Source organism: Coregonus clupeaformis, chromosome 14 (genome assembly GCF_020615455.1).
Source record: "Coregonus clupeaformis isolate EN_2021a chromosome 14, ASM2061545v1, whole genome shotgun sequence".
Classification (NCBI taxonomy): domain Eukaryota; kingdom Metazoa; phylum Chordata; class Actinopteri; order Salmoniformes; family Salmonidae; genus Coregonus; species Coregonus clupeaformis.
Genome location: NC_059205.1, coordinates 9,782,246 through 9,797,541, shown reverse-complemented (window position 1 = coordinate 9,797,541; position 15,296 = coordinate 9,782,246). Strand labels below are relative to the sequence as shown.

The 15,296-nt window shown below is 41.2% G+C and overlaps 1 protein-coding gene and 1 pseudogene across 1 annotated transcript; both read right to left on the bottom strand.

The window, feature by feature from the left end:
- Window positions 1–3,030: 3,030 nt before the first annotated feature.
- On the bottom strand, window positions 3,031–4,970 carry LOC121581442 (lactosylceramide 1,3-N-acetyl-beta-D-glucosaminyltransferase A-like). Its single transcript, XM_045224881.1, is given in 2 exon segments — window positions 3,031–4,554; window positions 4,557–4,970. Coding segments are annotated over 2 exon segments (1,158 nt in total). The 5' UTR covers window positions 4,959–4,970; the 3' UTR covers window positions 3,031–3,798.
- A 4,370-nt stretch (window positions 4,971–9,340) lies between these two features.
- On the bottom strand, window positions 9,341–11,669 carry LOC121581441 (annotated as a pseudogene).
- Window positions 11,670–15,296: the final 3,627 nt, after the last annotated feature.

The window sequence follows — 15,296 nt, the reverse complement described above, 5'->3', positions numbered from 1 at the left end:
CATTTCATCTTCCAAAAGAGCCAAGCTTGGACCCTTTCCGCTTGTTCGCAAACAAGGCGTAGGCATCCTTCTTCCTGTGACCAGTTCATGGGGTGTCATATGTAGATCACGCAACTCACTTGAGCAACACACCATTAATGCTAAAGGAAGTGCTGCTATCCAGTTTAGACCCGTATGCTGACAAATTTTGACAATGCGATTTTTCAAGACACCGTTCATTTTTTCACAAATCCCTTGACTTTGTGGGTGATAAACTGCTCCAAGACGTTGCTTAATTCCCAATTTTTGCAACATCATTTTCACTGATTTAACCACAAATTCCTTCCCATTATCTGAGGATATTCGATCGGGAAGTCCCCACCAGCTTATGACTTCTTTACACAAGAACTTGGCAACCGATTGAGCATATTTTCGCTTAGTTGGACATATTAGGACCTCTTGGTGTAGGAATGTGACCAGGAAGAACAGTCACACCCCTGCGAACATTATTTTTCAGACAGATTGTGCACCTGCCTATGACATAGTCAACCTGTTCAAGCAAATATGGTTCCCAAAAACCATACTCCTTTGTGATCATTCTCCTAACCTCCACCCTTGCAACATGAGCTAACCCATGTGCTTCCTGAATCATCAGACCTAATAGGTCTAGAGGCGCTACTATCAACCCCTCATGGTTTCTCCAAAGACAACAAAGGATTGTTACTCTGAGGATTTTTTATTGTCTTCAAAACACCTGCTTTCGAAAGTCCTTCAATTTGTGGTTAAATCCTTTGGATTGCTTCATCTTTCAATGGATACTGATTCTTCCAAGGAGGTCTTGCTCCTGGTCGAAGTTCAACTTTCACCGGTTGGGCTGATTTCACAAGTCCAATATCGGTACTGTGTTGAGACCACAAACATTCTGGAACTTGTTGCAACATCTCCTCTTTCATAGGGTCTGAATCCATCTTCACACTGCAAATAGATTCATGTGTCATCCGTACACTCTTCTCAATCTCAAATTCTTTATCCAGATAATCGTCTGTGTTTATCTTCATAGCTGCTCCTTGTGGTCCTAAAATTATGCAACATGAGCTGAGTTGAACTTGCTTTGGTTGATGACTCAACCATTCCTCTGAGTTCGCAAAATTGACTGCTCAATTTGACTCACATCTGGATCATTTCCGGTAATATTTCTCCACACTTGATGAACTCTTGACACATAGGCTCTCGGATTTTCTTGTTGTCCTAGTGGGTCAATCAGAATGTTGTCAGGATGCACATTTGTTGGAAAAGTATCTTTCAGTGCTCTCCACAGCCGATTTCTACTTGCAGCCAACAATTCAGGATCATTCACCGCAGTCCCCACATATCGATGAAGTCCAGCTCTCTGAAAAATGTCTTCCATACCTGGAATCCCAAGGAGATTAGCCAAACGTCTCTTAATGTCTCCTATGGCAGACTGTGTTCCCACCGTAATTTCTTCCAACTTTGAAATCCAATGATATGCTCCATCTTGAAGAGTAGGCAGCTTCTCAAGTATATCTGACATATCGGTATTCTGCAAAGGCTTATACTCCAGGTTCTGTCCTCGAACCTGGAGTATCTTCACTTTCATCAGAACTCGAATCTCTTGTATTCTTCTTTTTCCAACTTCCATCACCCCTTCTTTTCCGCTCTGGCCAACCTCCGTCTGATCACAGGGTCATATCCCTTATCCTGAATCACTCTGATCATCATCATCATCATCTTCAAGTTCCATCCTCCTGAACCTCACTCCACCCTTAGTTTCCAGACATCTCGTTTTCTTCTTATTTTTGGAGTTTGGATTCATCTTTATGGTCGTTTCTGCTTGTCCTCTCTCTATTATTCGTTCATCTTCATCTCTGATGCAATAATCACCCTCCTGAATGACCACTGGAAGCTGAGGATAGACGTCCTTAAACTCTACTTCTTCCTCGTAAGGTGGGGGTCTTTTTGCTGAATCCGTATGTGAGAAAGGTGTATTGACTTCTGCCATTAGTTTTTCTGTCACCTTCACCTCTTTTGCCATTTTCTCTATACCTCTGTCTCTTTGATCTTTTGTATCTTTTATCAGTTTTTGTCCTTCATTTTCAAACAGCTTAAGAACACCCAGCTCTCTTTATCTCTTTTCTTTACGATGTTCCCCTTTTTTCCCCTTCTTTTGATCTGCCTTATACATTGCCACAAGCACTTTCATTATCTTGATGACGTCTGGGTTAAGAGTCCCTTCCACTGGCCATGGTTGTTCAATGTCAGGCCAACGTTTATTCCATTTTCCAGATAACCTTGCAATACCATTAACTAGAGGATTACTATTTTGTACTACATCAACAGGAGTAATTACTTTCATAGTTTTTATGTCCTTTTTCCCCATTGTAACAACTCTTTTATATTCCTTTATTGTGAATTATTTTATTATTATTATTTTAAACCAATTAATTTGTAAACCCAAAAATACTTTAGACTATGTAGCTTATGTTTCCCTCCTTTTTTTTAATTTTTAAAAAAAAATAATTAATTAATTAATCAATTAATTAATCAATACATATATTTTTTTAATTTATTTTTTATTTTACCAGTCATCATGCAGAACGTCCACAGGAACACAACCCAGAGCTTTGTGATGAGGCTTGTGTGTCAATCTCATCTCACCCACTCCCCCACCTGCTGCTCAACATGCAGTTGCTATGGTGGAGGGAAAACCCATGAAAGGGGTTGGAGATGTCCTGTGGTACAACAACCTTTCTCTAAGATGAATTTGTTTCACAGTTATTCTATATCACCTCATCTTCATTTACCGGTAAGCCCATTATTTGTTTCTTGTTTGCTTTGCGACAGGTTGAAAAGGCTGCCTATATGCTTTGGTTAGAGTTTCCAAATGAAATACAAAGAAGTTGCTTGAAAGCAGCTGTATATTTCCCACCTCCTTTAATTTACAGAACAATTAATTCATGATAAGAGATCAGCTGATATGCAGAATACTTTGAATTTCTATGTGGAATTGTCCACCTCGTAACAGAAACACTTTTGGCACTCGCGCATGATAGCTTATACAGTGTGTCACTAATCACCACTAGTAACACAAACAGGCTACATATTAATGTACTGCTACACCCCAGACAGTTTACACCTTATGGCTGCAGAGTTTGTAAGACTTCTTTAACCATGAACACCCATTTGAAATGCTTGCTGTCAGTTTCAAATGCTTCCTTGACATATGGACTATTAGGTACTTTTGAAAGTATTATTTAAAAAAAAATCTTCCTTCTAACTTTAGCTAAACTTACCGTGAAACGACTGACAATGAGCCAATTGTGTCCGTCCACAGTTAGTTTTAAACCACAGCAGCATAACCAACAGAAGAACAGAATTCAATGCCAGAGAAACATTTTCTCAATTAGTTTAATGGAAGGAGATGAGGGAGCGGAAATTCACTTTGGATCCCATTTGTCAACATTATGTCTGGATAACATCTCCTTATTCATCACATTCAGTCTCTGTTCTCAAAGGGGCGGGGTGGGACTCTTCAATACATCATAAAGAGATCAAGAACTGGACCACTGCCGGCCATATAGATAGATGTCCAATGTAAAACCATTTAGATAGACGGTCACTGTAAAACCCCACATTTACAGCAATAGATAACACTCATGGGCATCTTCCTCCATCAACACAAAATACAGGCCTTCCCTCCTTCAGCCTTCTCAAATGACGGGAGACCGATGAAAGAAAAATGTCGTATAAAATGATCCCTCACTCCATTTTGGACCAAAGACAGTAAATAGGTTTACTGTCCTACAACAAGGCTGCCTTGCAGGGGTAGCTGTTGAAGAAATAAGGTCTACAGAGGAGGGTGAGTTTCACCGCCGTGCAATACAACCTCCCAAAGAGTCCTGACGTGACCCGTTTGACCTCAGGATTCGTTGCAGCTTTCCAGAGTTCGTAAATGTCGGCCACGTGGCCGTGCGACGTCATCATCTTGTCGTAGATGCACAGGTGGTAGGGCGCCTTGCCCTCACCTGAGAAGTACACATGCTCCTGCGGCAACACACCCATGGCTTTGGCGCAGATGCCCATGAAGACATCGTCGATGTACAGCGAGGCGTTGAGGGTCAACGAAGCCTGGTAGATTTTGTTCGCCACGTCTCTCGAGACGACGTAACCTGCCCCTGCCGTGTAGTCCGGGTATGTCAACCACGGGTACATCTCGTATGGGACGTAGTACTTGCTTTCCTTCCGGCGGATGGGTGATGCGCCTCTGTGCACGCGACCGATCCAGAAGTCCGTCACGCCCTTCCTGTCCATGTCATGCAGGTAGCGCACCAGATTGGGCATGTGCACAAAGATGTCGTCGTCAGAGGTCATGAGGAAGCGGGCGCGGGGGCAGTAGGCGTGCGCCCACCGAAACTGTAGCAGAAGCTTGAGGGTTAGGTTGTGGAACGAGTCCACAAAGTCCTGCTGGACCAAGTCGCCATTCAAGCGGTCCTCATGGACAAGGTTGTCCTGAATGCCCCCTCTGCTCCTCCGAATCTGGGCAGCTTCGTGCTGCTTGGGAGGCCCAGCACAAACACCACCTTCACCGTCACCCCCAGGGTCTGGCGGATATAGGTCTCGTTGCCCCACGTCGACCGTATGGCTCGCCGTCTCTCGAAGTTCTCCGGGGAGGACTTGACTAGCAGCAGCAGTAAAACGTTCTTCTCTCCTGAGCACTTGTACGGGTGGTTGAGCAGGTAGTGGTGGTTGCTGAACATGTGGGCCTCCTGGCGCGGGATGGTGAAGCTCTTGTTGATGAAGGTGTAGCGGTTGACCAGGTAGCGGTAGGAGTAGGACTTGACGTGGCTCACCACACTGCCGCCCAGGTGCTCCCAGTACACCATCATCACCGACAGCACCAGGCACGTGGTCATTAGCTGCACCAACTGGCACTTGCGGATCCGCCGGAAATTCACAAACATCACGGTAATTTTGGGAAAATTCCGGGGTTCTTCCTCTGTCAGGTCTGAGTGGTGGAGTGTGTGAAAGAGCGGCTGCAGAGGCAGTTGTTCCAGTGACTGTGCATAGTGGTGTGTGTGTTCCATATTAGGTTTCCCACATGGAGCAGGAGGCGTGGGTGTGTCGGGGAGAATCACAGTTACTGACTCACACACAGCTGTCCTCATAGTGGCTCAGACTCATCCAGCGTCCCCAGGGTGCCGACCATTGCTCTGAAATGGAACAGAGAGTACACATTTTACTCTAATGGTCCAATGTGGTAAGAGTTAAGTGCAATAAAATCCTCCTTAGAGAAAAGCAGATAAACAGATCAATCAACTAGTCTGAAACTGAATATTACAATTTTGCCTTTGGGTGTGAGAGAGTTCTTTAACATTTTGGTAACTGTTTACATTAGGCTGCTCTTATACCTCTGTACTTACTCTGTAATTACTATAGTAACTAGAATGTATTAAGTTCTTAATACAATGTTACTTAAAGATGCAAGATGCCATATTTACTCTTATTTAGCATATATTTTGCTTCTATAATCTCCATGCTTTTTAAAGCTAATCAGGGTAATTAAGTGTCATAATGATGAATTGTGGGGGCTTTTAGTCATGCAGGCACACAGATACATGTTTCAATGTCCAAGCATTGAACACCTGTTAATTGAGTGTGCAAGAGTGTGCAAAGCTGTCATCAAGGCAAAGGGTGGCTATTTTAAGAATTTGTTTAACACTTTTTTGGTTACTACATGATTCCATATGTGTTATTTAATAGTTTTGATGTCTTCACTATTATTCTACAATGTAAAAAATAGTCAAAAATAAAGAAAAACCCTTGAATGAGTAGGTGTGTCCAAACTTTTGACTGGTAGTGTATGTATATACTATACTATATTCGGAAAGTATTCAGACCTCTTAACTTTTTCCACATTTTGTTACGTTACAGCCTTATTCTAAAATTGATCAAATCAAATCCTCAGCAATCTATACACAATACCCCATAATGACAAAGCGAAAACAGGTTTTTAGAAATCAGGCGCCTCACAGGTCCTCAACTGGCAGCTTCATTAAATAGTACCGCAAAACACCAGTCTCAACGTCAACAGTGAAGAGGCAACTCCGGGATGCTGACCTTCTAGGCAGAGTTGCAAAGAAAAGCCATATCTCAGACTGCCCATCTTAATATTTTATTTTTATTGGCCAGTCTGAGATATGGCATTTTCTTTGTCGCCTCTTCACTGTTGACGTTGAGACTGGTGTTTTGCGGGTACTATTTAATGAAGCTGCCAGTTGAGGACCCTGTGAGGCGTCTGCTTCTCAAACTAGAGACTCTAATGTATTTGTCCTCTTGCTCAGTTGTGCACCGGGGCCTCCCACTCCTCTTTCTATTCTGGTTAGAGCCAGTTTACGCTGTTCTGTGAAGGGAGTAGTACACAGCGTTGTACGAGATCTTCAGTTTCTTGGCAATTTCTCGCATGGAATAGCCTTCATTTCTCAGAACAAGAATAGACTGACGAGTTTCAGAAGAAAGTTCTTTGTTTCTGGCCATTTTGAGCCTGTAATCGAACTCACAATTGCTGATGCTCCAGATACTCAACTAGTCTCAAGAAGGCCAGTTTTATTGCTTCTTTAATCAGCACAACAGTTTTCAGCTATGCTAACATAATTGCAAAAGGGTTTTCTAATGATCAATTAGCCTTTTAAAATGATAAACTTGGATTAGCAAACACAACGTGCCATTGGAACACAGGACTGATGGTTGCTGATAATGGGCCTCTGTACGCCTATGTAGATATTCCATAAAAAATCAGCCGTTTCCAGCTACAATAGCCATTTACAACATTAACAATGTCAACACTGTATTTCTGATAAATTTGATGTTATTTTAATGGACAAAAAAAAAAAATCTTTCGAAAACACTGACATTTCTAAGTGACCCCAAACTTTTGAACAGTAGTGTATAAATTTGCTAAAATGTATAAAAACCTGTTTTTCCTTTGTCTTTATGGGGTATTGTGTGTAGATTGATGAGGGAAAAAACAAGTTAATACATTTTAGAATAAGCCTGTAACCTAACAAAATGTGGATAAAGTCAAGGGGTCTGAATACTTTCCGAAGGCACTTTATACTATATTTGTACCCGTGAATGTTTTTTTTGTAACAGTACAAAACATACACATACAAACGACAACATACAGACGCACACAAACATCCACAACATCACTCCCAGATCCCCCATCTCCAGCGCCCGCATCACTCTCCACCACATGGCCTCAAACTGCACCATTTTGTTTCTCTGTCTCCCACGCACTTTCAACATTTAGATAATAAAGCATTTGTCCTTTCCATTGTGTTAACGATGGAGGATTAGTTGATTTCCAGTTTTTACCAATACTGATACCTGTTTCGTTTGGGTCCTGTCTAGTTATTTCTGCAAGCGGTTCTGTCTTGTGCTGTTTCTAAAGCAATTTCATCAGATGTGTATATTTTTGCTTTAGGATATTTATATAATATTTTTATTTAATGTATTATTTCAGCTGGAAAGTTGAAAGCTTCCAAGGTTTTGAATAGAAAAGGCCATTCAAGACGGTCAAAAGCATTTTAGGCATCAACAGCCATTATTGATAAATCTATATCTAGTTTTTTAGCATTTAAGTAATAGTAACAGTAATAAACTGAAACATGTTCTTGTATTTGTAAGTGTCTATTTTTAATAAACCCTGTTTTATCGATATGTATCAAGTCTGGTAAGACTTTTGCCATTCTATTGCTTATGAGCTTTGTTATCCTTCTGCCTGTTCTCCCCTATCTTCATCCTGCTCTCTTGAGCCTTCAACATCCTGTCTCTCTGCGCGTGGCACCTCTTCTCCAGGCGCTTTAACACAATGTGACAAATGATACCACGTTGGAGACCCTTTAACCTGGACAGCTGTTCCAGTACTACGAACAACTTCAAATGGTCCTTCACGACGTTCGTTATACCACTTCCTTCTAAATACCTTCACGAACACCTTGTCCCCAGGTTGCACTGTACTCCTTTTTTGCTCATCAAGCTTCTCCTGCACCTCTTCTTTTCTTTGCCTGTCAGAAATATATGTGGACAATTTTTTATGAAAATTGGCCATATATGTAACGTACGCTCTCATTTCATCTTCCAAAAGAGCCAAGCTTGGACCCTTTCCGCTTGTTCGCAAACAAGGCGTAGGCATCCTTCTTCCTGTGACAAGTTCATGGGGTGTCATATGTAGATCACGCAACTCACTTGAGCAACACACCATTAATGCTAAAGGAAGTGCTGCTATCCAGTTTAGACCCGTATGCTGACAAATTTTGACAATGCGATTTTTCAAGACACCGTTCATTTTTTCACAAATCCCTTGACTTTGTGGGTGATAAACTGCTCCAAGACGTTGCTTAATTCCCAATTTTTGCAACATAAATTTCACTGATTTATCCACAAATTCCTTCCCATTATCTGAGGATATTCGATCGGGAAGTCCCCACCAGCTTATATAATATAATAATAATATATGCCATTTAGCAGACGCTTTTATCCAAAGCGACTTACAGTCATGCGTGCATACATTTTTATTTTTTGTGTATGGGCCAACGTTTATTCCATTTTCCAGATAACCTTGCAATACCATTAACTAGAGGATTACTATTTTGTACTACATCAACAGGAGTAATTACTTTCATAGTTTTGATGTCCTTTTTCCCCATTGTAACAACTCTTTTATATTCCTTTATTGTGAATTATTTTATTATTATTATTTTAAACCAATTAATTTGTAAACCAAAAAATACTTTAGACTATGTAGCTTATGTTTCCCTCCTTTTTTAAATAATTAATTAATTAATCAATTAATTAATCAATATATAATTTATTTTATTTTATTTTATTTTGTATTTTACCAGTCATCATGCAGAACGTCCACAGGAACACAACCCAGAGCTTTGTGATGAGGCTTGTGTGTCAATCTCATCTCACCCACTCCCCCACCCGCTGCTCAACATGCAGTTGCTATGGTGGAGAGAAAACCCATGAAAGGGGTTGGAGATGTCCTGTGGTACAACAACCTTTCTCTAAGATGAATTTGTTTCACAGTTATTCTATATCACCTCATCTTCATTTACCGGTAAGCCCATTATTTGTTTCTTGTTTGCTTTGCGACAGGTTGAAAAGGCTGCCTATATGCTTTGGTTAGAGTTTCCAAATGAAATACAAAGAAGTTGCTTGAAAGCAGCTGTATATTTCCCACCTCCTTTAATTTACAGAACAATTAATTCATGATAAGAGATCAGCTGATATGCAGAATACTTTGAATTTCTATGTGGAATTGTCCACCTCGTAACAGAAACACTTTTGGCACTCGCGCATGATAGCTTATACAGTGTGTCACTAATCACCACTAGTAACACAAACAGGCTACATATTAATGTACTGCTACACCCCAGACAGTTTACACCTTATGGCTGCAGAGTTTGTAAGACTTCTTTAACCATGAACACCCATTTGAAATGCTTGCTGTCAGTTTCAAATGCTTCCTTGACATATGGACTATTAGGTACTTTTGAAAGTATTATTTAAAAAAAAATCTTCCTTCTAACTTTAGCTAAACTTACCGTGAAACGACTGACAATGAGCCAATTGTGTCCGTCCACAGTTAGTTTTAAACCACAGCAGCATAACCAACAGAAGAACAGAATTCAATGCCAGAGAAACATTTTCTCAATTAGTTTAATGGAAGGAGATGAGGGAGCGGAAATTCACTTTGGATCCCATTTGTCAACATTATGTCTGGATAACATCTCCTTATTCATCACATTCAGTCTCTGTTCTCAAAGGGGCGGGGTGGGACTCTTCAATACATCATAAAGAGATCAAGAACTGGACCACTGCCGGCCATATAGATAGATGTCCAATGTAAAACCATTTAGATAGACGGTCACTGTAAAACCCCACATTTACAGCAATAGATAACACTCATGGGCATCTTCCTCCATCAACACAAAATACAGGCCTTCCCTCCTTCAGCCTTCTCAAATGACGGGAGACCGATGAAAGAAAAATGTCGTATAAAATGATCCCTCACTCCATTTTGGACCAAAGACAGTAAATAGGTTTACTGTCCTACAACAAGGCTGCCTTGCAGGGGTAGCTGTTGAAGAAATAAGGTCTACAGAGGAGGGTGAGTTTCACCGCCGTGCAATACAACCTCCCAAAGAGTCCTGACGTGACCCGTTTGACCTCAGGATTCGTTGCAGCTTTCAGAGTTCGTAAATGTCAGCCACGTGGCCGTGCGACGTCATCATCTTGTCGTAGATGCACAGGTGGTAGGGGCGCCTTGCCCTCACCTGAGAAGTACACATGCTCCTGCGGCAACACACCCATGGCTTTGGCGCAGATGCCCATGAAGACATCGTCGATGTACAGCGAGGCGTTGAGGGTCAACGAAGCCTGGTAGATTTTGTTCGCCACGTCTCTCGAGACGACGTAACCTGCCCCTGCCGTGTAGTCCGGGTATGTCAACCACGGGTACATCTCGTATGGGACGTAGTACTTGCTTTCCTTCCGGCGGATGGGTGGCGCGCCTCTGTGCACGCGACCGATCCAGAAGTCCGTCACGCCCTTCCTGTCCATGTCATGCAGGTAGCGCACCAGATTGGGCATGTGCACAAAGATGTCGTCGTCAGAGGTCATGAGGAAGCGGGCGCGGGGGCAGTAGGCGTGCGCCCACCGAAACTGTAGCAGAAGCTTGAGGGTTAGGTTGTGGAACGAGTCCACAAAGTCCTGCTGGACCAAGTCGCCATTCAAGCGGTCCTCATGGACAAGGTTGTCCTGAATGCCCCCTCTGCTCCTCCGAATCTGGGCAGCTTCGTGCTGCTTGGGGAGGCCCAGCACAAACACCACCTTCACCGTCACCCCCAGGGTCTGGCGGATATAGGTCTCGTTGCCCCACGTCGACCGTATGGCTCGCCGTCTCTCGAAGTTCTCCGGGGAGGACTTGACTAGCAGCAGCAGTAAAACGTTCTTCTCTCCTGAGCACTTGTACGGGTGGTTGAGCAGGTAGTGGTGGTTGCTGAACATGTGGGCCTCCTGGCGCGGGATGGTGAAGCTCTTGTTGATGAAGGTGTAGTGGTTGACCAGGTAGCGGTAGGAGTAGGACTTGACGTGGCTCACCACACTGCCGCCCAGGTGCTCCCAGTACACCATCATCACCGACAGCACCAGGCACGTGGTCATTAGCTGCACCAACTGGCACTTGCGGATCCGCCGTAAATTCACAAACATCACGGTAATTTTGGGAAAATTCCAGGGTTCTTCCTCTGTCAGGTCTGAGTGGTGGTGGTGTGTGTCAGAGTGTGTGAAAGAGCGGCTGCAGAGGCAGTTGTTCCAGTGACTGTGCATAGTGGTGTGTGTGTTCCATCTTAGGTTTCCCACATGGAGCAGGAGGCGTGGGTGTGTCGGGGAGAATCACAGTTACTGACTCACACACAGCTGTCCTCATAGTGGCTCAGACTCATCCAGCGTCCCCAGGGTGCCGACCATTGCTCTGAAATGGAACAGAGAGTACACATTTTACTCTAATGGTCCAATGTGGTAAGAGTTAAGTGCAATAAAATCCTCCTTAGAGAAAAGCAGATAAACAGATCAATCAACTAGTCTGAAACTGAATATTACAATTTTGCCTTTGGGTGTGAGAGAGTTCTTTAACATTTTGGTAACTGTTTACATTAGGCTGCTCTTATACCTCTGTACTTACTCTGTAATTACTCTAGTAACTAGAATGTATTAAGTTCTTAATACAATGTTGTTACTTAAAGATGCAAGATGCTATATTTACTCTTATTTAGCATATATTTTGCTTCTATAATCTCCATGCTTTTTAAAGCTAATCAGGGTAATTAAGTGTCATAATGATGAATTGTGGGGCCTTTTAGTCATGCAGGCACACAGATATATGTTTCAATGTCCAAGCATTGAACACCTGTTAATTGAGTGTGCAAAGCTGTCATCAAGGCAAAGGGTGGCTATTTGAAGAATTTGTTTAACGCTTTTTTGGTTACTACATAATTCCATATGTGTTATTTCATAGATTTTATGTCTTCACTATTATTCTACAATGTAAAAAATAAAGAAAAACCCTTGAATGAGTAGGTGTGTCCAAACTTTTGACTGGTAGTGTATGTATATACTATACTATATTCGGAAAGTATTCAGACCTCTTAACTTTTTCCACATTTTGTTACGTTACAGCCTTATTCTAAAATTGATCAAATCAAATCCTCAGCAATCTATACACAATACCCCATAATGACAAAGCGAAAACAGGTTTTTAGAAATCAGGCGCCTCACAGGTCCTCAACTGGCAGCTTCATTAAATAGTACCCGCAAAACACCAGTCTCAACGTCAACAGTGAAGAGGCAACTCCGGGATGCTGACCTTCTAGGCAGAGTTGCAAAGAAAAAGCCATATCTCAGACTGCCCATCTTAATATTTTATTTTTATTGGCCAGTCTGAGATATGGCATTTTCTTTGTCGCCTCTTCACTGTTGACGTTGAGACTGGTGTTTTGCGGGTACTATTTAATGAAGCTGCCAGTTGAGGACCTGTGAGGCGTCTGCTTCTCAAACTAGAGACTCTAATGTATTTGTCCTCTTGCTCAGTTGTGCACCGGGGCCTCCCACTCCTCTTTCTATTCTGGTTAGAGCCAGTTTACGCTGTTCTGTGAAGGGAGTACTACACAGCGTTGTACGAGATCTTCAGTTTCTTGGCAATTTCTCGCATGGAATAGCCTTCATTTCTCAGAACAAGAATAGACTGACGAGTTTCAGAAGAAAGTTCTTTGTTTCTGGCCATTTTGAGCCTGTAATCGAACTCACAATTGCTGATGCTCCAGATACTCAACTAGTCTCAAGAAGGCCAGTTTTATTGCTTCTTTAATCAGCACAACAGTTTTCAGCTATGCTAACATAATTGGAAAAGGGTTTTCTAATGATCAATTAGCCTTTTAAAATGATAAACTTGGATTAGCAAACACAACGTGCCATTGGAACACAGGACTGATAGTTGCTGATAATGGGCCTCTGTACGCCTATGTAGATATTCCATAAAAAATCAGCAGTTTCCAGCTACAATAGCCATTTACAACATTAACAATGTCAACACTGTATTTCTGATACATTTGATGTTATTTTAATGGACAAAAAAAAAAAAAATCTTACGAAAACTCTGACATTTCTAAGTGACCCCAAACTTTTGAACAGTAGTGTATAAATTTGCTAAAATGTATAAAAACCTGTTTTTCCTTTGTCTTTATGGGGTATTGTGTGTAGATTGATGAGGGAAAAAAACAAGTTAATAAATTTTAGAATAAGCCTGTAACCTAACAAAATGTGGATAAAGTCAAGGGGTCTGAATACTTTCCGAAGGCACTTTATACTATATTTGTACCCGTGAATGTTTTTTTTGTAACAGTACAAAACATACACATACAAACGACAACATACAGACGCACACAAACATCCACAACATCACTCCTACCCAGATCCCCCATCTCCAGCGCCCGCATCACTCTCCACCACATGGCCTCAAACTGCACCATTTTGTTTCTCTGTCTCCCACGCACTTTCAACATTTAGATAATAAAGCATTTGTCCTTTCCATTGTGTTAACGATGGAGGATTAGTTGATTTCCAGTTTTTACCAATACTGATACCTGTTTCGTTTGGGTCCTGTCTAGTTATTTCTGCAAGCGGTTCTGTCTTGTGCTGTTTCTAAAGCAATTTCATCAGATGTGTATATTTTTGCTTTAGGATATTTATATAATATTTTTATTTAATGTATTATTTCAGCTGGAAAGTTGAAAGCTTCCAAGGTTTTGAATAGAAAAGGCCATTCAAGACGGTCAAAAGCATTTTAGGCATCAACAGCCATTATTGATAAATCTATATCTTGTTTTTTAGCATATAAGTAATAGTAACAGTAATAAACTGAAACATGTTCTTGTATTTGTAAGTGTCTATTTTTAATAAACCCTGTTTTATCGATATGTATCAAGTCTGGTAAGACTTTTGCCATTCTATTGCTTATGAGCTTTGTTATCCTTCTGCCTGTTCTCCCCTATCTTCATCCTGCTCTCTTGAGCCTTCAACATCCTGTCTCTCTGCGCGTGGCACCTCTTCTCCAGGCGCTTTAACACAATGTGACAAATGATACCACGTTGGAGACCCTTTAACCTGGACAGCTGTTCCAGTACTACGAACAACTTCAAATGGTCCTTCACGACGTTCGTTATACCACTTCCTTCTAAATACCTTCACGAACACCTTGTCCCCAGGTTGCACTGTACTCCTTTTTTGCTCATCAAGCTTCTCCTGCACCTCTTCTTTTCTTTGCCTGTCAGAAATATATGTGGACAATTTTTTATGAAAATTGGCCATATATGTAACGTACGCTCTCATTTCATCTTCCAAAAGAGCCAAGCTTGGACCCTTTCCGCTTGTTCGCAAACAAGGCGTAGGCATCCTTCTTCCTGTGACAAGTTCATGGGGTGTCATATGTAGATCACGCAACTCACTTGAGCAACACACCATTAATGCTAAAGGAAGTGCTGCTATCCAGTTTAGACCCGTATGCTGACAAATTTTGACAATGCGATTTTTCAAGACACCGTTCATTTTTTCACAAATCCCTTGACTTTGTGGGTGATAAACTGCTCCAAGACGTTGCTTAATTCCCAATTTTTGCAACATAAATTTCACTGATTTATCCACAAATTCCTTCCCATTATCTGAGGATATTCGATCGGGAAGTCCCCACCAGCTTATATAATATAATAATAATATATGCCATTTAGCAGACGCTTTTATCCAAAGCGACTTACAGTCATGCGTGCATACATTTTTATTTTTTGTGTATGGGCCAACGTTTATTCAATTTTCCAGATAACCTTGCAATACCATTAACTAGAGGATTACTATTTTGTACTACATCAACAGGAGTAATTACTTTCATAGTTTTGATGTCCTTTTTCCCCATTGTAACAACTCTTTTATATTCCTTTATTGTGAATTATTTTATTATTATTATTTTAAACCAATTAATTTGTAAACCAAAAAATACTTTAGACTATGTAGCTTATGTTTCCCTCCTTTTTTAAATAATTAATTAATTAATCAATTAATTAATCAATATATAATTTATTTTATTTTATTTTATTTTATTTTGTATTTTACCAGTCATCATGCAGAACGTCCACAGGAACACAACCCAGAGCTTTGTGATGAGGCTTGTGTGTCAATCTCAT